At 41.1% G+C, this 23,189-nt stretch overlaps 1 protein-coding gene across 2 annotated transcripts in view; it reads right to left on the reverse strand.

The window, feature by feature from the left end:
- map2k5 (mitogen-activated protein kinase kinase 5) overlaps positions 1-16,493 on the reverse strand; it is a 130,320-nt gene extending 113,827 nt beyond the window's left edge. For both annotated transcript variants that reach the window (XM_036963467.2, XM_090223074.1), the window contains exons 1-3: positions 15,803-16,493; positions 14,024-14,072; positions 11,897-11,964 (exon numbers count right to left, since the gene is read on the reverse strand). In XM_036963467.2, the coding sequence (XP_036819362.2) occupies positions 11,897-11,964; positions 14,024-14,072; positions 15,803-15,934 (249 nt within the window). In that variant the 5' untranslated portion in view covers positions 15,935-16,493. The remainder of the gene's footprint in view (positions 1-11,896; positions 11,965-14,023; positions 14,073-15,802) is intronic.
- Between the last annotated feature and the right edge of the window lie 6,696 nt (positions 16,494-23,189).

Genomic DNA, 23,189 nt, shown 5'->3' on the forward strand with positions numbered 1-23,189 from the left:
TAGACAACACTCCCCTCCCTGCAGCAGCAGCACACATAGAAATAGAATGAATAGAACAGGCTTGGAACCTCTAACTCTGGCAATTTGACTGGTAAACTCAGTACACGGGCGATGGCTGGTATTATGATGCATTATTTGCTATGGCAATGTAGAATGTTAATTCATATGATGTTAACTGATGTGGCTCATGCAATAGAAGGTATTATTTCAGTAAAGTTGAATCAACAAATCACAGCACATATTGATGGGCAACCTTCCTGCTTTGCTCCTCGCAATGGCCACCTGGCCACCCATTATGCCATCATTGACTTGATGCCTGTTCTATTAATGCTATATCTATGACAGCACACAGTCAGGAGCTGAGGAAAGGTTGAACATGTGTGTTTTTTGCTATGAGACTAATTACAGTCACGTAGAGTTCCATGACCTTCACAGCCCTGTTAAAGTGTTTTACATGATTTGTTTGGCATTTTAAATGGCCATTATTTGAGATGAAATGGATGAAATGGTAGTTCATCACTCCTACTCTGAAACAGTGTTGAGGAGAGGTACCTAATGAATTTCCCCCCTCTTACGCACCTAATACATTGGCCTCTCTTAATTCATATTAATTTTGCACAATGGCTATCCAGTCATCTGGAATTAACGACAGCCAGGCAGAATGCACCCGAGTCTCTACGGAGGCCAAACGGCCACAGCAGCGAACCAAAGAAGCCCGTATGCTTTGAATATGAATACAAATGGATTGCTGAAATGCATAACCCTTTGCATTAGCCGCCCGGGAAGCCTGCCTCGCGTATATTATATACCTGTATTACAATTTTCCCTGGCAATCAGCAGCTTTTCGCCAGACACGCTCGTCCCGAGAGGAGCAGAAAGCCATTACAGGGGGCCCGAATTCCTTTACCGAGAGATTGGAGATTTGTTGTGCAGCATCCGAAAATATGTGGACGAAGCAATGTGTTTTTGTGTCGGTGGCGGTGGGGAATGTTGTGTCGTACGGAAAGAAAATATTTCCGTCAGTTTGGAGATGTGAAACATACATCTGGAGCAGGTAACGTGGGACTCAGCCAACAACACACCACCAACCAGGCGATAGAGCGGTGTGATTATGTTCCTGCTGAGATGAAATGAGCTCTTTCAATTGATGAAGAGCCACTATGATAGAGAACTATTCAAAGCCACTTGTTTTAAGGGCGAAAACACCAATTCATCGCAGTTCACAAAGATTCACTGCATCTCAAGAGTAAATGTATCACATAACGTGACAAAAGACGCAAACCCACTTGATTTCGTCATGATATATCTGACTTCCCTCAGTGGTGGGCCTCATCTTTGCAGTCTGTGTGCTCGTGTCATCGTAGAGCTCAAAGTCAACTGCCAGACTTATGGTGAATTCACATGATCCATAATGACTGAATCAGTCACAGTCAAACGTCTATAATAAAACATTAACTTCCCGCCTCTCCGAGCGTCCATCTTAAACCAAGTGTACACTTGGCGAGGTTTAAGTGCCCAAACGGGCCACACAAATAGCTCATCCTGCCACATCAATATTTCTGCTCAACTTCTTCCTCAAACACAAACGACCTTGCACCAGACTCTATACACACTCACCAGACTCTATACACACTCACCAGACTCTACACACACACACACACACACACACACACTTTCAGATAGGCTGCTGCTACTATGTTTATTATTACCCACATGTAGATACTGTATTACCTCAACAACCTGGTACCCCTGCACAATAACTCAGTACTGGTACCCCTGCACATTGACTCAGTACTGGTACTCATTGTATATAGCCTCGTTATTACCTCAGCTACCTCGTACCCCTCCACAATGACTCAGTACTGGTACTCCTCCACATTGACTCAGTACTGGTACTCCTTGTATATAGCCTTGTTATTACCTCAACTACCTCATACCCCTGCACATTGACTCAGTACTGGTACTCCTCCACATTAACTCAGTACTGGTACTCCTTGTATATGGTCTCATTATTACCTCAGCTACCTCGTACCCCTCCACATTGACTCAGTACTGGTACTCCTTGTATATAGCCTTGTTATTACCTCAGCTACCTCTTACCCCTGCACATTGACTCAGTAATGGTACCCCTGCACATTGACTCAGTACTGGTACTCATTGTATATAGTCTCATTATTACCTCAACTACCTCGTACCCCTCCACAATGACTCAGTACTGGTACTCCTCCACATTGACTCAGTACTGGTACTCCTTGTATATAGCCTTGTTATTACCTCAACTACCTCATACCCCTGCACATTGACTCAGTACTGGTACTCCTTGTATATAGCCTTGTTATTACCTCAACTACCTCATACCCCTCCACATTAACTCAGTACTGGTATTCCTCCACATTAACTCAGTACTGGTACTCCTTGTATATGGTCTCATTATTACCTCAGCTACCTCGTACCCCTGCACATTGACTCAGTACTGGTACTCCTTGTATATAGCCTCGTTATTACCTCAGCTACCTCGTACCCCTCCACATTGACTCAGTACGGGTACTCCTCCACATTAACTCAGTACTGGTACCCCTGCACATTGACTCAGTACGGGTACTCCTCCACATTGACTCAGTACTGGTACCCCTGCACATTGACTCAGTACTGGTACTCCTTGTATATAGCCTTGTTATTACCTCAGCTACCTCGTACCCCTCCACATTGACTCGGTACTGGTTCTTCATGTATATAGTCTCATTATTACCTCAACTACCTCATACCCCTTCAAATTGACTCAGTACTGGTACTCCTCCACATTGACTCAGTACTGGTACCCCTGCACATTGACTCAGTCCTGGTTGTATATAGCCTTGTTATTACCTCAGCTACCTCGTACCCCTCCACATTGACTCGGTACTGGTTCTTCATGTATATAGTCTCATTATTACCTCAACTACCTCATACCCCTGCACATTGACTCAGTACTGGTACTCATTGTATATAGCCTTGTTATTACCTCAACTACCTCATACCCCTGCACATTGACTCAGTACTGGTACTCATTGTATATAGTCTCATTATTACCTCAACTACCTCATACCCCTCCACAATGACTCAGTACTGGTACTAATCCACATTGACTCAGTACTGGTACTCCTTGTATATAGCCTTGTTATTACCTCAACTACCTCATACCCCTGCACATTGACTCAGTACTGGTACTCCTCCACATTGACTCAGTACTGGTACTCCTCCACATTGACTCAGTACTGGTACTCCTCCACATTGACTCAGTACTGGTACTCATTGAATATAGCCTTGTTATTACCTCAACTACCTCATACCCCTTCACATTGACTCAGTACTGGTACTCATCCACATTGACTCAGTACTGGTACTCATTGAATATAGCCTCGTTATTGTTTTGATTCTGCTTCCTTTATTTGTGGTCCTTTTTAACTCTGCACGGTTGAGAATGGTCTCATAAGGAAGCATTTTACTGTAAAAAGTCTACACCTGTTGTAATCGGCGCATTTGACCAATGCAACTTAATTTCATTTGATTGTGGGGGAAAATAGTCAAAAAAGTATCCCCTTAGGGCGAGGGACTTGTAAATCAATCAAGGCAAGGTCAATATGTTCCCCGTCCTCCCTCTCACTACAGCTCGACACCACTACAGCTGTCTAGGCCACTCTGCCCGTTCAATCAGCTTCACACTAGCACCAGCAAACCCTGGGATACCCGATGTTACCCAATGACAACAAAGCATCCAAGACGTAGGAGTAATAAAGTCCCTGAAACAGAGGAGATTCAGCCTGTGGCTACAGAGCCATCATTGTAAGCTGATGGGGGGTAAAAGACATCCCCAGATGAAGAGTAGATTTTGACAAATATTCTCCGCCCAGGGGGGCCTGCTTTTTAATGAGGCGAAACTTTAAGTACTGAATAATAAATAATAAAAACGGATAGTTCATTTAGCTTTTCAGTGTACCTCGTGAAGAAGCCCATTTACAAGTCATTACTCTTAATGTCCGTGATGTGAACAGTAACTATGAAGGAAGATGGTAACATCACGCGGGGGGGGGGGGGGGGGACTTGAAAAGTAAATCAACAAGACAAAACAGGAGAGATGTGTTCCAAACACAAGTATAGCCTCTATACAACAGATAGGTTTCTATAGAAACATAACAAGTATAGCCTCTGTACAACAGACAGGTTTCTATAGAAACATAACAAGTATAGCCTCTATACAACAGACAGGTTTCTATAGAAACATAACAAGTATAGCCTCTGTACAACAGATAGGTTTCTATAGAAACATAACAAGTATAGCCTCTGTACAACAGACAGGTTTCTATAGAAACATAACAAGTATAGCCTCTATACAACAGATAAGTTTCTATAGAAACATAACAAGTATAGCCTCTATACAACAGATAGGTTTCTATAGAAACATAACAAGTATAGCCTCTGTACAACAGATAGGTTTCTATAGAAACATAACAAGTATAGCCTCTATACAACAGATAGGTTTCTATAGAAACATAACAAGTATAGCCTCTGTACAACAGACAGGTTTCTATAGAAACATAACAAGTATAGCCTCTGTACAACAGATAGGTTTCTATAGAAACATAACAAGTATAGCCTCTATACAACAGACAGGTTTCTATAGAAACATAACAAGTATAGCCTCTGTACAACAGACAGGTTTCTATAGAAACATAACAAGTATAGCCTCTATACAACAGACAGGTTTCTATAGAAACATAACAAGTATAGCCTCTGTACAACAGATAGGTTTCTATAGAAACATAACAAGTATAGCCTCTGTACAACAGATAGGTTTCTATAGAAACATAACAAGTATAGCCTCTGTACAACAGATAGGTTTCTATAGAAACATAACAAGTATAGCCTCTATACAACAGACAGGTTTCTATAGAAACATAACAAGTATAGCCTCTGTACAACAGATAGGTTTCTATAGAAACATAACAAGTATAGCCTCTGTACAACAGATAGGTTTCTATAGAAACATAACAAGTATAGCCTCTATACAACAGACAGGTTTCTATAGAAACATAACAAGTATAGCCTCTGTACAACAGACAGGTTTCTATAGAAACATAACAAGTATAGCCTCTATACAACAGACAGGTTTCTATAGAAACATAACAAGTATAGCCTCTATACAACAGACAGGTTTCTATAGAAACATAACAAGTATAGCCTCTGTACAACAGACAGGTTTCTATAGAAACATAACAAGTATAGCCTCTGTACAACAGATAGGTTTCTATAGAAACATAACAAGTATAGCCTCTGTACAACAGATAGGTTTCTATAGAAACATAACAAGTATAGCCTCTGTACAACAGACAGGTTTCTATAGAAACATAACAAGTATAGCCTCTGTACAACAGACAGGTTTCTATAGAAACATAACAAGTATAGCCTCTATACAACAGATAGGTTTCTATAGAAACATAACAAGTATAGCCTCTGTACAACAGATAGGTTTCTATAGAAACATAACAAGTATAGCCTCTATACAACAGACAGGTTTCTATAGAAACATAACAAGTATAGCCTCTGTACAACAGATAGGTTTCTATAGAAACATAACAAGTATAGCCTCTGTACAACAGACAGGTTTCTATAGAAACATAACAAGTATAGCCTCTGTACAACAGATAGGTTTCTATAGAAACATAACAAGTATAGCCTCTGTACAACAGATAGGTTTCTATAGAAACATAACAAGTATAGCCTCTGTACAACAGATAGGTTTCTATAGAAACATAACAAGTATAGCCTCTATACAACAGACAGGTTTCTATAGAAACATAACAAGTATAGCCTCTGTACAACAGATAGGTTTCTATAGAAACATAACAAGTATAGCCTCTGTACAACAGATAGGTTTCTATAGAAACATAACAAGTATAGCCTCTATACAACAGACAGGTTTCTATAGAAACATAACAAGTATAGCCTCTGTACAACAGACAGGTTTCTATAGAAACATAACAAGTATAGCCTCTATACAACAGACAGGTTTCTATAGAAACATAACAAGTATAGCCTCTATACAACAGACAGGTTTCTATAGAAACATAACAAGTATAGCCTCTGTACAACAGACAGGTTTCTATAGAAACATAACAAGTATAGCCTCTGTACAACAGATAGGTTTCTATAGAAACATAACAAGTATAGCCTCTGTACAACAGATAGGTTTCTATAGAAACATAACAAGTATAGCCTCTGTACAACAGACAGGTTTCTATAGAAACATAACAAGTATAGCCTCTGTACAACAGACAGGTTTCTATAGAAACATAACAAGTATAGCCTCTATACAACAGATAGGTTTCTATAGAAACATAACAAGTATAGCCTCTGTACAACAGATAGGTTTCTATAGAAACATAACAAGTATAGCCTCTATACAACAGACAGGTTTCTATAGAAACATAACAAGTATAGCCTCTGTACAACAGATAGGTTTCTATAGAAACATAACAAGTATAGCCTCTGTACAACAGACAGGTTTCTATAGAAACATAACAAGTATAGCCTCTGTACAACAGATAGGTTTCTATAGAAACATAACAAGTATAGCCTCTGTACAACAGATAGGTTTCTATAGAAACATAACAAGTATAGCCTCTGTACAACAGATAGGTTTCTATAGAAACATAACAAGTATAGCCTCTGTACAACAGATAGGTTTCTATAGAAACATAACAAGTATAGCCTCTATACAACAGATAGGTTTCTATAGAAACATAACAAGTATAGCCTCTGTACAACAGATAGGTTTCTATAGAAACATAACAAGTATAGCCTCTGTACAACAGATAGGTTTCTATAGAAACATAACAAGTATAGCCTCTGTACAACAGACAGGTTTCTATAGAAACATAACAAGTATAGCCTCTATACAACAGATAAGTTTCTATAGAAACATAACAAGTATAGCCTCTGTACAACAGACAGGTTTCTATAGAAACATAACAAGTATAGCCTCTATACAACAGATAAGTTTCTATAGAAACATAACAAGTATAGCCTCTGTACAACAGATAGGTTTCTATAGAAACATAACAAGTATAGCCTCTGTACAACAGATAGGTTTCTATAGAAACATAACAAGTATAGCCTCTATACAACAGATAGGTTTCTATAGAAACATAACAAGTATAGCCTCTATACAACAGATAGGTTTCTATAGAAACATAACAAGTATAGCCTCTGTACAACAGATAGGTTTCTATAGAAACATAACAAGTATAGCCTCTATACAACAGATAGGTTTCTATAGAAACATAACAAGTATAGCCTCTATACAACAGATAGGTTTCTATAGAAACATAACAAGTATAGCCTCTGTACAACAGATAGGTTTCTATAGAAACATAACAAGTATAGCCTCTGTACAACAGATAGGTTTCTATAGAAACATAACAAGTATAGCCTCTGTACAACAGATAGGTTTCTATAGAAACATAACAAGTATAGCCTCTGTACAACAGATAGGTTTCTATAGAAACATAACAAGTATAGCCTCTGTACAACAGATAGGTTTCTATAGAAACATAACAAGTATAGCCTCTATACAACAGATAGGTTTCTATAGAAACATAACAAGTATAGCCTCTGTACAACAGATAGGTTTCTATAGAAACATAACAAGTATAGCCTCTGTACAACAGATAGGTTTCTATAGAAACATAACAAGTATAGCCTCTGTACAACAGATAGGTTTCTATAGAAACATAACAAGTATAGCCTCTGTACAACAGACAGGTTTCTATAGAAACATAACAAGTATAGCCTCTGTACAACAGACAGGTTTCTATAGAAACATAACAAGTATAGCCTCTATACAACAGACAGGTTTCTATAGAAACATAACAAGTATAGCCTCTATACAACAGACAGGTTTCTATAGAAACATAACAAGTATAGCCTCTGTACAACAGATAGGTTTCTATAGAAACATAACAAGTATAGCCTCTGTACAACAGACAGGTTTCTATAGAAACATAACAAGTATAGCCTCTATACAACAGACAGGTTTCTATTGAAACATAACAAGTATAGCCTCTGTACAACAGACAGGTTTCTATAGAAACATAACACATTTGAGTGTCCTGTTACTTCCTCAACATGAAGGCATAGACCTATAAGGTACATACGTCCATTAAACATTTTAAATGGCTATACAAAGCCTCACTTCTCTCTCCATTTGAGCTCAAAGGCTGAAATAAAACGTGTGGACGTGTTTAATTCCCTTCGCAGCCTTGGTGAAGTCAATAACACATCTTTATTTTATTGCTGTCACTCTTTTGCCTAAACGCGGTCCAATGCAGAGGACTGAAGGTTGGCGGCACTTGCCGAAAAGATCACGTGTTACCATGACGACGCCGACTGGCACATCAGACACGGGCGATTCCACGTTAGCGGGAGATGATGAATATTTTTGTAATGTTCTGCCGATTCTCACATAGGAACTTCACTGGGAGGAAGGATGTTTGACTTGTGTTTCTACATGTTGTATTTAAAAAGAAAATCATGATGAAAGCGGCCCATTGTATAGACCTGTACATGCTTCCTGTAAGACCTTACGATCTATGAACCGTACAGCTTGGTGCCATTATACTTCATATAGTGTGCTCTAACATATTTTCCCGATTCTAAAATAAAAATGTCCACATTCATTTCTTCAAAATTTTAAAAATAATAATAATCTCAAAAGTGTCCTTTTTGAATTTGCAGAAATATCTATATTTTTTCTGTTGAATAAATGAATGTGAAAATGTACATAAGAATCTAGATGTACTCCATATGTTAAAGCAGACTATAAGGAGTATAACATGTCTGGTTCATGGAGCATAAGATCTTACAGGAGGATTGTAAAGGTTTAAAAAGGGTCTACAACGGACACATTCATCAGGATTCTCTCAAACGTGGCACAAATGTAAAACAAATATATATATTAAAAACCACGTCAGACATCCTTCCTCCCAATGAAGTTTCTATGTGAGAATTGCTACAACAATCCGAGATAGCAAAAAGTATGTTCTTCCTCCCACTGGCGTGGAATCACCCACATACAGTGCTTTGTTGTAGGAGACAGAAATATGTAGAGTTACTTGTCATCTTTACCAGTCTGCTTAGCAATGAGCACACTGTGGCCCTGGGTGAAAAGATCTGTTGTAATAGATTTTTAATAGCTTCCCCCCCCCTTCAACAAAAAACACTCAATAGCGGAGTGAAAAAGAAGGTTATAATTGCTGCCTCAATGGTATACCGGGGTCAGTAATTATATTTACTTTATTCCATTTTTAAGAATTCTTCAACAGGAGATAATTTAGTTTCCAAATGCAGTGTTATTTTCAATCTTTGGCCATAGCAACACTCATTCAACACAAAGGCTGTCGTCTCAATCGAAAAGACCCACACCAGAAAATAGATTTTTTTTTGGGGGGGGGGTTTCATTTGTATTTTTATTTGTCAATGTAACTTTAATTAGCCTATATGATGTCACTGTTCATTTATATGTTTTTTTTAAGGATGTGAAAGGAAACGTAATTATAAGTTGGGACCTCTGTAAATACCAGGAGAACTCAGCTCACCTCTGCAACGTCCACAAGGTTCCTCCCTAAAATGGAAACGGTTCCACCAACTGTTGATGTGCAATAAACAATTACGGTGTTACTCATGAATGTTACTTGCGAACGCAACTTGCGTTCGTTACTTGCGTTCGTTATTGGCGAACCTCACTTGCGAACCTCACGTGCGAACCTCACGTGCGAACCTCACGTGCGAACCTCACGTGCGAACCTCACTTGCGAACCTCACGTGCGAACCTCACGTGCGAACCTCACTTGCGAACCTCACTTGCGAACGCTACTTGCGAACGTGACTTGTGTACTGGACCAAAAACGAACATTCAGGAGAAAACACTTCAATGATTTGTCCTTCTTGATTATAACACTTGGCACAAGGAAAACCCACACCGAGACTAAACATCCCCTTAGTCAGGTAAACTGTTGTTATGGCAGTGTAGTCAGGTAAACTGTTGTTATGGCAGAGTAGTCAGGCACACTGTTGTTATGGCAGAGTAGTCAGGTAAACTGTTGTTATGGCAGAGTAGTCAGGTAAACTGATGTTATGGCAGTGTAGTCAGGTAAACTGTTGTTATGGCAGTGTAGTCAGGTAAACTGTTGTTATGGCAGTGTAGTCAGGTAAACTGTTGTTATGGCAGTGTAGTCAGGTAAACTGTTGTTATGGCAGTGTAGTCAGGTAAACTGTTGTTATGGCAGTGTAGTCAGGTAAACTGTTCTTATGGCAGAGTAGTCAGGCACACTGTTGTTATAGGAGTGTAGTCAGGTAAACTGTTGTAATAGGAGTGTAGTCAGGTAAACTGTCGTTATGGCAGTGTAGTCAGGTAAACTGTCGTTATGGCAGTGTAGTCAGGGAAACTGTCGTTATGGCAGTGTAGTCAGGTAAACTGTCGTTATGGCAGTGTAGTCAGGTACACTGTCGTTATGGCAGAGTAGTCAGGTAAACTGTCGTTATGGCAGAGTAGTCAGGTAAACTGTCGTTATGGCAGTGTAGTCAGGTAAACTGTCGTTATGGCAGTGTAGTCAGGTAAACTGTCGTTATAGCAGTGTAGTCAGATAAACTGTCGTTATGGCAGTGTAGTCAGGTAAACTGTCGTTATGGCAGAGTAGTCAGGTAAACTGTCGTTATGGCAGAGTAGTCAGGTAAACTGTCGTTATGGCAGTGTAGTCAGGTAAACTGTTATGGTAGTGTAGTCAGGTAAACTGTTGTTATGGTAGTGCAGTCAGGCACACTGTTGTTATGGCAGTGCAGTCAGGCACACTGTTGTTATGGCAGTGCAGTCAGGCACACTGTTGTTATGGCAGTGCAGTCAGGCACACTGTTGTTATGGTAGTGCAGTCAGGCACACTGTTGTTATAGGAGTCTAGTCAGGTAAACTGGGGGTATGGGAGTCTAGTCAGGTAAACTGGGGGTATGGGAGTCTAGGTCAGGTAAACTGGGGGTATGGGAGTCTAGGTCAGGTAAACTGGGGGTATGGGAGTCTAGTCAGGTAAACTGGGGGTATGGGAGTCTAGTCAGGTAAACTGGGGGTATGGGAGTCTAGTCAGGTAAACTGGGGGTATGGGAGTCTAGTCAGGTAAACTGGGGGTATGGGAGGCTAGTCAGGTAAACTGGGGGTATGGGAGGCTAGTCAGGTAAACTGGGGGTATGGGAGTCTAGTCAGGTAAACTGGGGGTATGGGAGGCTAGTCAGGTAAACTGGGGGTATGGGAGTCTAGTCAGGTAAACTGGGGGTATGGGAGTCTAGTCAGGTAAACTGGGGGTATTAGGAGTCTAGTCAGGTAAACTGAGGTTATAGGAGTCTAGTCAGGTAAACTGGGGGTATGGGAGCCTAGTCAGGTAAACTGGGGGTATGGGAGTCTAGTCAGGTAAACTGGGGGTATAGGAGTCTAGTCAAGTAAACTGGGGGTATGGGAGTCTAGTCAGGTAAACTGGGGGTATGGGAGGCTAGTCAGGTAAACTGGGGGTATGGGAGGCTAGTCAGGTGAACTGGTGTTATGGGAGTGTAGTCAGGTAAACTGGGGGTATGGGAGGCTAGTCAGGTAAACTGGGGGTATGGGAGGCTAGTCAGGTAAACTGGGGGTATGGGAGGCTAGTCAGGTGAACTGGTGTTATGGGAGTGTAGTCAGGTAAACTGGGGGTATGGGAGTCTAGTCAGGTAAACTGGGGGTATGGGAGTCTAGTCAGGTAAACTGGGGATATGGGAGTCTAGTCAGGTAAACTGGGGGTATGGGAGTCCAACAAAGTGTCATGTTGAAAAGAACAATACTCACATATGACAACATGGCTTTGAGTTCTTCATCACTCCTCACAGTGATTCTATCGCCCACCTCATCCTCATCTGAAACACAGATTAACAGCTGTAGTTACTGGGCTGTGTCATCATTAACAGCTGTAGTTACTGGGCTGTGTTATCATTAACAGCTGTAGTTACTGGGCTGTGTTATCATTAACAGCTGTAGTTACAGGGCTGTGTTATCATTAACAGCTGTAGTTACTGGGCTGTGTTATCATTAACAGCTGTAGTTACTGGGCTGTGTTATCATTAACAGCTGTAGTTACAGGGCTGTGTTATCATTAACAGCTGTAGTTACAGGGCTGTGTTATCATTAACAGCTGTAGTTACAGGGCTGTGTTATCATTAACAGCTGTAGTTACAGGGCTGTGTTATCATTAACAGCTATAGTTACTGGGCTGTGTCATCATTAACAGCTGTAGTTACAGGGCTGTGTTATCATTAACAGCTGTAGTTACTGGGCTGTGTTATCATTAACAGCTATAGTTACTGGGCTGTGTTATCATTAACAGCTGTAGTTACTGGGCTGTGTTATCATTAACAGCTGTAGTTACAGGGCTGTGTTATCATTAACAGCTATAGTTACTGGGCTGTGTTATCATTAACAGCTGTAGTTACTGGGCTGTGTCATCATTAACAGCTGTAGTTACTGGGCTGTGTCATCATTAACAGCTGTAGTTACTGGGCTGTGTCATCATTAACAGCTGTAGTTACTGGGCTGTGTCATCATTAACAGCTATAGTTACTGGGCTGTGTCATCATTAACAGCTGTAGTTACTGGGCTGTGTCATCATTAACAGCTGTAGTTACTGGGCTGTGTTATCATTAACAGCTGTAGTTACAGTGCTGTGTCATCATTAACAGCTGTAGTTACTGGGCTGTGTTATCATTAACAGCTGTAGTTACTGGGCTGTCATCATTAACAGCTGTAGTTACAGTGCTGTGTTATCATTAACAGCTGTAGTTACTGGGCTGTGTCATCATTAACAGCTGTAGTTACTGGGCTGTGTCATCATTAACAGCTGTAGTTACTGGGCTGTGTTATCATTAACAGCTGTAGTTACTGGGCTGTGTCATCATTAACAGCTGTAGTTACTGGGCTGTGTCATCATTAACAGCTGTAGTTACTGGGCTGTGTCATCATTAACAGCTGTAGTTACTGGGCTGTGTTATCATTAACAGCTGTAGTTACAGTGCTGTGTTATCATTAACAGCTGTAGTTACAGGGCTGTGTTATCATTAACAGCTGTAGTTACTGGGCTGTGTTATCATTAACAGCTATAGTTACTGGGCTGTCATCATCATGATAGTTTAAATAGAGATTGATTAATTTGAACAAAATCAATACAGCAAATTGTTAAGAATATGATTCCATGTTATTAACTTCAGCACTCAAGGTCCAGTGATGTGTATTCAAATATATATATTTTGGAAGGTATTTTGACACTTTATTGAAACAGTTTGGAAATCAGAGCAGGGTTTTGGCAGGTGGGGGTCACAATAGGAAAGGTGGATGCAGGGATTGAACCCTGGTCTCCAGTGGGGAATTGTATATGTGACTTGTACCAGGAGTGTTACTGCTTTGTAACTGTGAAAGCCAATGTATAACATCCAACAAAGCAATTCATTCATCCTAAAGTTACAGGATAAGAAAATCAGACACGTGAGGACTAGAGTTTAAATATTGAGCCTTTAATGGAAGCAGGCGTAATGGTCCAGGCAATACGTTCCCCCCTAGTACCGATCTTGGATCAGCTTCCCCATCCTAACCACTACCATTAGTGGGGGAAATGCTACTGACCCAAGATCAGTGTCTAGAGGCAACTTGCACCCAGGAACATAGCCTACACGATCCTTTTGGTGTGCAAAAACTGAAGACAATCAATCTTATTGGGTATTAAGGACAGTACAGCCAAAAAGGCAAGTTAAGTAGCAACTGAGTACTAGTAGTAGACTGAGCTTTTCAGTTGTAACTAAACATAGTTGTGTAGAAGTCTGCCAAACGGACTAAAACATTTGGTTGGTGTAATGAAAAACTGTCTCCACAACAGGAAACCAGGCTGATGAAATCTCAGAATGTCAATCTTTTCATGAGGTAACTTACATTCAAACGCAGTGATTGTGGTTTCGGGCATGACATCCCTTATAGCGACCTGCAAAATAGATTTAGAAAGATATGAACGGTAAAGCAAAACAGTTGCTAACTAGCTACAGTGCCTTGCTAAAGTATCCGGCCCCCTTGAACTTTGTGACCTTTTGCCACATTTCAGGCTTCAAACATAAAGATATAAAACTGTATTTTTTTGTGAAGAATCAACAACAAGTGGGACACAATCATGAAGTGGAACGACATTTATTGGATATTTCAAACTTTTTTAACAAATCAAAAACTGAAAAATTGGGCGTGCAAAATTATTCAGCCCCTTTACTTTCAGTGCAGCAAACTCTCTCCAGAAGTTCAGTGAGGATCTCTGAATGATCCAATGTTGACCTAAATGACTAATGATGATAAATACAATCCACCTGTGTGTAATCAAGTCTCCGTATAAATGCACCTGCACTGTGATAGTCTCAGAGGTCCGTCAAAAGCGCAGAGAGCATCATGAAGAACAAGGAACACACCAGGCAGGTCCGAGATACTGTTGTGAAGAAGTTTAAAGCCGGATTTGGATACAAAAATATTTCCCAAGCTTTAAACATCCCAAGGAGCACTGTGCAAGCGATAATATTGAAATGGAAGGAGTATCAGACCACTGCAAATCTACCAAGACCTGGCCGTCCCTCTAAACTTTCAGCTCATACAAGGAGAAGACTGATCAGAGATGCAGCCAAGAGGCCCATGATCACTCTGGATGAACTGCAGAGATCTACAGCTGAGGTGGGAGACTCTGTCCATAGGACAACAATCAGTCGTATATTGCACAAATCTGGCCTTTATGGAAGAGTGGCAAGAAGAAAGCCATTTCTTAAAGATATCCATAAAAAGTGTTGTTTAAAGTTTGCCACAAGCCACCTGGGAGACACACCAAACATGTGGAAGAAGGTGACCTGGTCAGATGAAACCAAAATTGAACTTTTTGGCAACAATGCAAAACGTTATGTTTGGCGTAAAAGCAACACAGCTGAACACACCATCCCCACTGTCAAACATGGTGGTGGCAGCATCATGGTTTGGGCCTGCTTTTCTTCCGCAGGGACAGGGAAGATGGTGAAAATTGATGGGAAGATGGATGGAGCCAAATACAGGACCATTCTGGAAGAAAACCTGATGGAGTCTGCAAAAGACCTGAGACTGGGGCGGAGATTTGTCTTCCAACAAGACAATGATCCAAAACATAAAGCAAAATCTACAATGGAATGGTTCAAAAATAAACATATCCAGGTGTTAGAATGGCCAAGTCAAAGTCCAGACCTGAATCCAATCGAGAATCTGTGGAAAGAACTGAAAACTGCTGTTCACAAATGCTCTCCATCCAACCTCACCGAGCTCGAGCTGTTTTGCAAGGAGGAATGGGAAAAAATTTCAGTCTCTCGATGTGCAAAACTGATAGAGACATACCCCAAGCGACTTACAGCTGTAATCGCAGCAAAAGGTGGCGCTACAAAGTATTAACTTAAGGGGGCTGAATAATTTCACGCCCAATTTTTCAGTTTTTGATTTGTTAAAAAAGTTTGAAATATCTAATAAATGTCATTCCACTTCATGATTGTGTCCCACTTGTTGTTGATTCTTCACAAAAAAAATACAGTTTTATATCTTTATGTTTGAAGCCTGAAATGTGGCAAAAGGTCGCAAAGTTCAAGGGGGCCGAATACTTTCGCAAGGCACTGTAGGTCCTTAGCCTAGCTAACTGTAAACTTTGCAACTGTAGCTAGCGCTCACCAACAAGTCATTGAAGCTCAAAAGTGATGGGCAGTCCACGGATGAGTCCATATCCCCGACGGGAGTCTTTATACGGATCTCTATTCCCTCGGTGTCCATAGCGCAGAAGTTATTTAAAACAAGTAGAAGCATAACAGACGAATAAGCAGAAACATAATCAGTGTTGGCTGGCTAACTTCCTAACAGCACATCCTATCCTAGCTACATTAGCTGTCAAGTTAGCCGTTAGCTAACAGTTACTACATTTCAACTAACGTTACTTGCATGACTAAGAGCAAGCCATTGCAGGTCTTGTCGACGAGAGAGTGCGTTTTAACGTTTCCAACACAGTTTGACTCACGGACATACAAAGAGCGTTTTAAATAGTTGGAAATGACATAGCTAGCCAAGTTAGCCGCTATGCAAACAAAACCAGGAAGTTCACCGGAAGTTTTCGTATTTCCAACCGGATATAGCTTTAGGAGCCAGTCTTTACTCTGGCTGGAATACTCTATCACAGTTTTTGACTCTATGGTTGTAGTAGGAGCCATACGTTTCTGGGGCGCTGTAGACTACAATCTTTCAGATAATTATTGTCCCACATGATGAAATCGGGGAGGGGACTGTGAATCTGTCTCCATTTATTCGTTCATATGTTAGTGAAAGGTGGGTGTATGATACGTCTTGCCATAGAGATCCGGAATTTACAAAATTACACTGATTGGCCAGACGGTGGCGCTATAACAAGAGATTGAAAATGAAAACTTTGAAAAGTCACACCCCTCACCCCTTTGGACCTAAAGTCATGAAATTCGGTACTTAGTTCCCTCTCTTCACAAGGAACACATTTGTCTCAGGGACCCATAAGGTCCGCCATTATAGATTTCCGCCATTTAGAATGTTGTGATAAACACTTAAAACGCTACTCTTCTGGCAACGAATGACCAATCTGCACAAAACTGGATATGTGGCATCTATGGACAAAAGTCTCTTAACCCAATATTTTTCAGACAAGTACCTAAAAAAATATGGCCGTTATTGACCAATAAACATTCACATGGGCGTGGTCTGGCACATAAATGCATATAAATCAGTCGAGGGACATAGCCGCGGGAGATAGGGGTGCTGAAATATCAGAATGTAAAAAAAATATTGATGAAAAAATATGATTTTTGCGCACTGTGCCTTTACTAGTATTAACAGACCAGTATAGACGTCTGTAGAGCGAGCAAAACAAATCATTTTTAAGCATCTCCACTTTAGAGGTAAAATTAAGAACATTATCTTGCATGATTTATTAGTTGGAATTGTAAGAGTTGTAGACCTGTCTCTTTCTCTGCAATTGTCATTCTAATGGAATCCAGAAAGAACATAACCCTGTCTCTTTCTCTGTGATGTCATTCTAATGGAATCCAGAAAGAACATAACCCTGTCTCTTTCTCTGTGATGTCATTCTAATGGAATCCAGAAAGAACAAAACCCTGTCTCTTTCTCTGTGATGTCATTCTAATGGAATCCAGAAAGAACATAACCCTGTCTCTTTCTCTGTGATGTCATTCTAATGGAATCCAGAAAGAACACAACCTTGTCTCTTTCTCTGTGATGTCATTCTAATGGAATCCAGAAAGAACAAAACCCTGTCTCTTTCTCTGTGATGTCATACTAATGGGATCCAGAAAGAACAAAACCCTGTCTCTTTCTCTGTGATGTCATTCTAATGGAATCCAGAAAGAACAAAACCCTGTCTCTTTCTCTGTGATGTCATTCTAATGGAATCCAGAAAGAACATAACCCTGTCTCTTTCTCTGTGATGTCATTCTAATGGAATCCAGAAAGAACACAACCTTGTCTCTTTCTCTGTGATGTCATTCTAATGGAATCCAGAAAGAACAAAACCCTGTCTCTTTCTCTGTGATGTCATACTAATGGGATCCAGAAATAACATAACCCTGTCTCTTTCTCTGTGATGTCATTCTAATGGAATCCAGAAAGAACAAAACCCTGTCTCTTTCTCTGTGATGTCATTCTAATGGAATCCAGAAAGAACAAAACCCTGTCTCTTTCTCTGTGATGTCATTCTAATGGAATCCAGAAAGAACAAAACCCTGTCTCTTTCTCTGTGATGTCATTCTAATGGAATCCAGAAAGAACAAAACCCTGTCTCTTTCTCTGTGATGTCATTCTAATGGAATCCAGAAAGAACATAACCCTGTCTCTTTCTCTGTGATGTCATTCTAATGGAATCCAGAAAGAACAAAACCCTGTCTCTTTCTCTGTGATGTCATTCTAATGGAATCCAGAAAGAACAAAACCCTGTCTCTTTCTCTGTGATGTCATTCTAATGGAATCCAGAAAGAACAAAACCCTGTCTCTTTCTCTGTGATGTCATTCTAATGGAATCCAGAAAGAACATAACCCTGTCTCTTTCTCTGTGATGTCATTCTAATGGAATCCAGAAAGAACAAAACCCTGTCTCTTTCTCTGTGATGTCATTCTAATGGAATCCAGAAAGAACAAAACCCTGTCTCTTTCTCTGTGATGTCATTCTAATGGAATCCAGAAAGAACAAAGCCCTGTCTCTTTCTCTGTGATGTCATTCTAATGGAATCCAGAAAGAACAAAACCCTGTCTCGTTCTCTGTGATGTCATTCTAATGGAATCCAGAAAGAACAAAACCCTGTCTCTTTCTCTGTGATGTCATTCTAATGGAATCCAGAAAGAACATAACCCTGTCTCTTTCTCTGTGATGTCATTCTAATGGAATCCAGAAAGAACAAAACCCTGTCTCTTTCTCTGTGATGTCATTCTAATGGAATCCAGAAAGAACAAAACCCTGTCTCTTTCTCTGTGATGTCATTCTAATGGAATCCAGAAAGAACAAAACCCTGTCTCTTTCTCTGTGATGTCATTCTAATGGAATCCAGAAAGAACAAAACCCTGTCTCTTTCTCTGCAATTGTCATTCTAATGGAATCCAGAAAGAACAAAACCCTGTCTCTTTCTCTGTGATGTCATTCTAATGGAATCCAGAAAGAACATAACCCTGTCTCTTTCTCTGTGATGTCATTCTAATGGAATCCAGAAAGAACAAAACCCTGTCTCTTTCTCTGTGATGTCATTCTAATGGAATCCAGAAAGAACAAAACCCTGTCTCTTTCTCTGTGATGTCATTCTAATGGAATCCAGAAAGAACAAAACCCTGTCTCTTTCTCTGTGATGTCATTCTAATGGAATCCAGAAAGAACAAAACCCTGTCTCGTTCTCTGTGATGTCATTCTAATGGAATCCAGAAAGAACAAAACCCTGTCTCTTTCTCTGTGATGTCATTCTAATGGAATCCAGAAAGAACATAACCCTGTCTCTTTCTCTGTGATGTCATTCTAATGGAATCCAGAAAGAACAAAACCCTGTCTCTTTCTCTGTGATGTCATTCTAATGGAATCCAGAAAGAACAAAACCCTGTCTCTTTCTCTGTGATGTCATTCTAATGGAATCCAGAAAGAACAAAACCCTGTCTCTTTCTCTGTGATGTCATTCTAATGGAATCCAGAAAGAACAAAACCCTGTCTCTTTCTCTGTGATGTCATTCTAATGGAATCCAGAAAGAACAAAACCCTGTCTCTTTCTCTGTGATGTCATTCTAATGGAATCCAGAAAGAACAAAACCCTGTCTCTTTCTCTGTGATGTCATTCTAATGGAATCCAGAAAGAACATAACCCTGTCTCTTTCTCTGTGATGTCATTCTAATGGAATCCAGAAAGAACAAAACCCTGTCTCTTTCTCTGTCATGTCATTCTAATGGAATCCAGAAAGAACATAACCCTGTCTCTTTCTCTGTGATGTCATTCTAATGGAATCCAGAAAGAACAAAACCTTGTCCTCAAGCATTTACATCAAAAGGTATTTATTATTTATTATGGATCCCTGTACTCTTCCTGGTGTCCAGCAAAATAAAGGCCATTATGGCCTTCCGAGTGGCGCAGCGGTCTAAGGCTTGAGGTGTCACTACAGACCCGGGTTTGATCCCAGGCTGTGTCGCAGCTGGGGACGGCCCGGGAGATCCATGAGGCGGCGCACAATTGGACCAGAGTTTGGCCGGCTGGGATGTCCTTGTCCCATCGCTCTGTAGCGACTCCTTGTGGCGGGCCGGGCACATGCATGCTGACTTCGTCACCAGTTGTACAGTCGTGGCCAAAAGTTTTGAGAATGACACAAATATTCATTTTCACAAAGTTTGCTGCTTCAGTGTCTTTAGATATTTTTGTCAGATGTTACTATGGAATACTGAAGTATAATTACAAGCATTTCATAAGTGTCAAAGGCTTTTATTGACAATTACATGAAGTTGATGCAAAGTGTCAATACTTGCAGTGTTGACCCTTCTTTTTCAAGACCTATGCAATCCGCCCTGGCATGCTGTCAATTAACTTCTGGGCCACATCCTGACTGATGGCAGCCCATTCCTGCATAATCAATGCTTGGAGTTTGTTTGAATTTGTGGGGGTTTTGTTTGTCCACCCGCCTCTTGAAGATTGACCACAAGCTCTCAATGGGATTAAGGTCTGGGGAGTTTCCTGGCCATGGACCCAAAATATTGATGTTTTGTTCCCCAAGCCACTCCATCATTCTGGAAAAGGCATTGTTCGTCACCAACTGTTCCTGTATGGTTGGGAGAAGTTGCTCTCGGAGGATGTGTTGGTACCATTCTTTATTCATGACTGTGTTCTTAGGCAAAATTGTAAGTGAGCCCACTCCCTTGGCTGAGAAGCAACCCCACACATGAATGGTCTCAGGATGCTTTATTGTTGGCATGACACATGACTGATGGTAGCGCTCACCTTGTCTTCTCCGGACAAGCTTTTTTCCGGATGCCCCAAACAATCGGAATTGGGATTCATCAGAGAAAATGACTTTACCCCAGTCCTCAACAGTCCAATCCCTGTACCTTTTGCAGAATATCAGTCTGTCCCTGATGTTTTTCCTGGAGAGAAGTGTCTTCTTTGCTGCCCTTCTTCGCCTCACTGTGCGTGTAGATGCAATAACACCTGCCTGCTGCCATTCCTGAGAAAGCTCTGTACTGGTGGTGCCCTGATCCCACAGCTGAATCAACTTTGGGAGACGTTCCTGGCGCTTGCTGGATTTTCTTGGGAGCCCTGAAGCCTTCTTCACAACAATTGAACCGCTCTCCTTGAAGTTCTTGATGATCCGATAAATGGTTGATTTAGGTGCAATCTTAGTGGCAGCAATATCCTTGCCTGTGAAGCCCTTTTTGTGCAAAGCAATGATGACGGCACGTGTTTCCTTGCAGGTAACCATGATTGACAGAGGAAGAACAATGATTCCAAGCACCACCCTCCTTTTGAAGCTTCCAGTCTGTTATTCGAACTCAATCAGCATGACAGAGTGATCTCCAGCCTTGTCCTCGTCAACACTCACACCTGTGTTAACGAGAGAATCACTGAAATGATGTCAGTGGTCCTTTTGTGGCAGGGCTGAAATGCAGTGGAAATGTTTTTGGGGGATTCAGTTCATTTGCATGGCAAAGAGGGACTTTGCAATTAATTGCAATTAATCTGATCACTCTTCATAACATTCTGGAGTATATGCAAATGGCCATCATACAAACTGAGGCAGCAGACTTTGTGAAAATTAATATTTGTGTCATTCTCAAAACTTTTGGACACGACTGTACTGTGCTTCCTCTGACACACTGTGTGTCAAGAAGCAGTGCGGCTAGGCAGGGTCATGTTTCAGAGGATGCATGGCTCTTGACCTTCGCCTATCCCGAGTCCGTACGGGAGTTGCAGCAATGGGACAAGACTGTAACTACCAATTTGGATATCACAAAAAAGGGGGTAAAAAACAACAACATTGATGCAGATATACAATTTTAAAGGTGCAAAGTTATGGGCAAAGACACAAAACATCCCCATCAAATTAAAACAATTTCTCTATCAAATAACATGTAAAACAGCCACTTTTTGTGCAGTATTAATTTACCATCCTTACAAACCACTTAATGTACAGTACTGTATTGTACATCTAGGTTTGTACCTGTAGACTTTCCTTCACCATGAAGGAAAACAATGACCAATACAGTAATTGAGTACATTGAGACATCAAGTGGTTTGTGATGATGAGTTTCATTCCCACAGACGGAGGACCAGTGTGGGTTTCATTCCCACAGACGGAGGACCAGTGTGGGTTTCATTCCCACAGACGGAGGACCAGTGTGGGTTTCATTCCCACAGACGGAGGACCAGTATGGGTTTCATTCCCACAGACGGAGGACCAGTGTGGGTTTCATTCCCACAGACGGAGGACCAGTATGAAAATGAAATGTAAGCACTGAAAAGGAATTAATAGACCATTTCAGTTTTCATATAGAAATAACTGCATTTGCAAAGTATTTCAAGAAACTGGAAAACATTTTTCAAGCAAGTATTTGTATAAACCACATATATAAATCCGGTAGGGTAGGTAATGAAGACGTTTCAACTGATGATATCTATCAGTAAACGCTAACTAAGGCAACAATGTGTACGCAAAGCAGGTATTGAAAAAGTTTTGTCCGAACTCTCCATTAGTAGGCTATTTGTGATGTGCAATTCTGTCATCATGTGCTGTTTGCATCAAGGGTATAGCCCCCACCCCCCAGGTGGAAGACGAATGAAATAAAAATAAAAAAGTATACCCACTTCTCCAGGCACCACTGCATAGGGCCGATGGAAAAGACAGCAGTCACACACAGCATGGTGTTAAAGCTCCACTACACCACTGCATAGGGCCGATGGAAAGACAGCAGTCACACACAGCATGGTGTTAAAGCCCCACTACACCACTGCATAGGACCGATGGAAAAGACAGCAGTCACACACAGCATGGTGTTAAAGCCCCACTACACCACTGCATAGGACCGATGGAAAAGACAGCAGTCACACACAGCATGGTGTTAAAGCTCCACTACACCACTGCATAGGGCCGATGGAAAGACAGCAGTCACACACAGCATGGTGTTAAAGCCCCACTACACCACTGCATAGGACCGATGGAAAAGACAGCAGTCACACACAGCATGGTGTTAAAGCCCCACTACACCACTGCATAGGACCGATGGAAAAGACAGCAGTCACACACAGCATGGTGTTAAAGCCCCACTACACCACTGCATAGGGCCGATGGAAAGACAGCAGTCACACACAGCATGGTGTTAATGCATCCCTACACCACTGCATAGGACCGATGGAAAAGACAGCAGTCACACACAGCATGGTGTTAAAGCACCACTGCATAGGGCCGATGGAAAAGACAGCAGTCACACACAGCATGGTGTTAATGCACCCCTACACCACTGCATAGGGCCGATGGAAAGACAGCAGTCACACACAGCATGGTGTTAAAGCCCCAC

This window comes from Oncorhynchus mykiss, chromosome 26 (genome assembly GCF_057628025.1).
Source record: "Oncorhynchus mykiss isolate SJ-2025 chromosome 26, ASM5762802v1, whole genome shotgun sequence".
Taxonomy (NCBI): domain Eukaryota; kingdom Metazoa; phylum Chordata; class Actinopteri; order Salmoniformes; family Salmonidae; genus Oncorhynchus; species Oncorhynchus mykiss.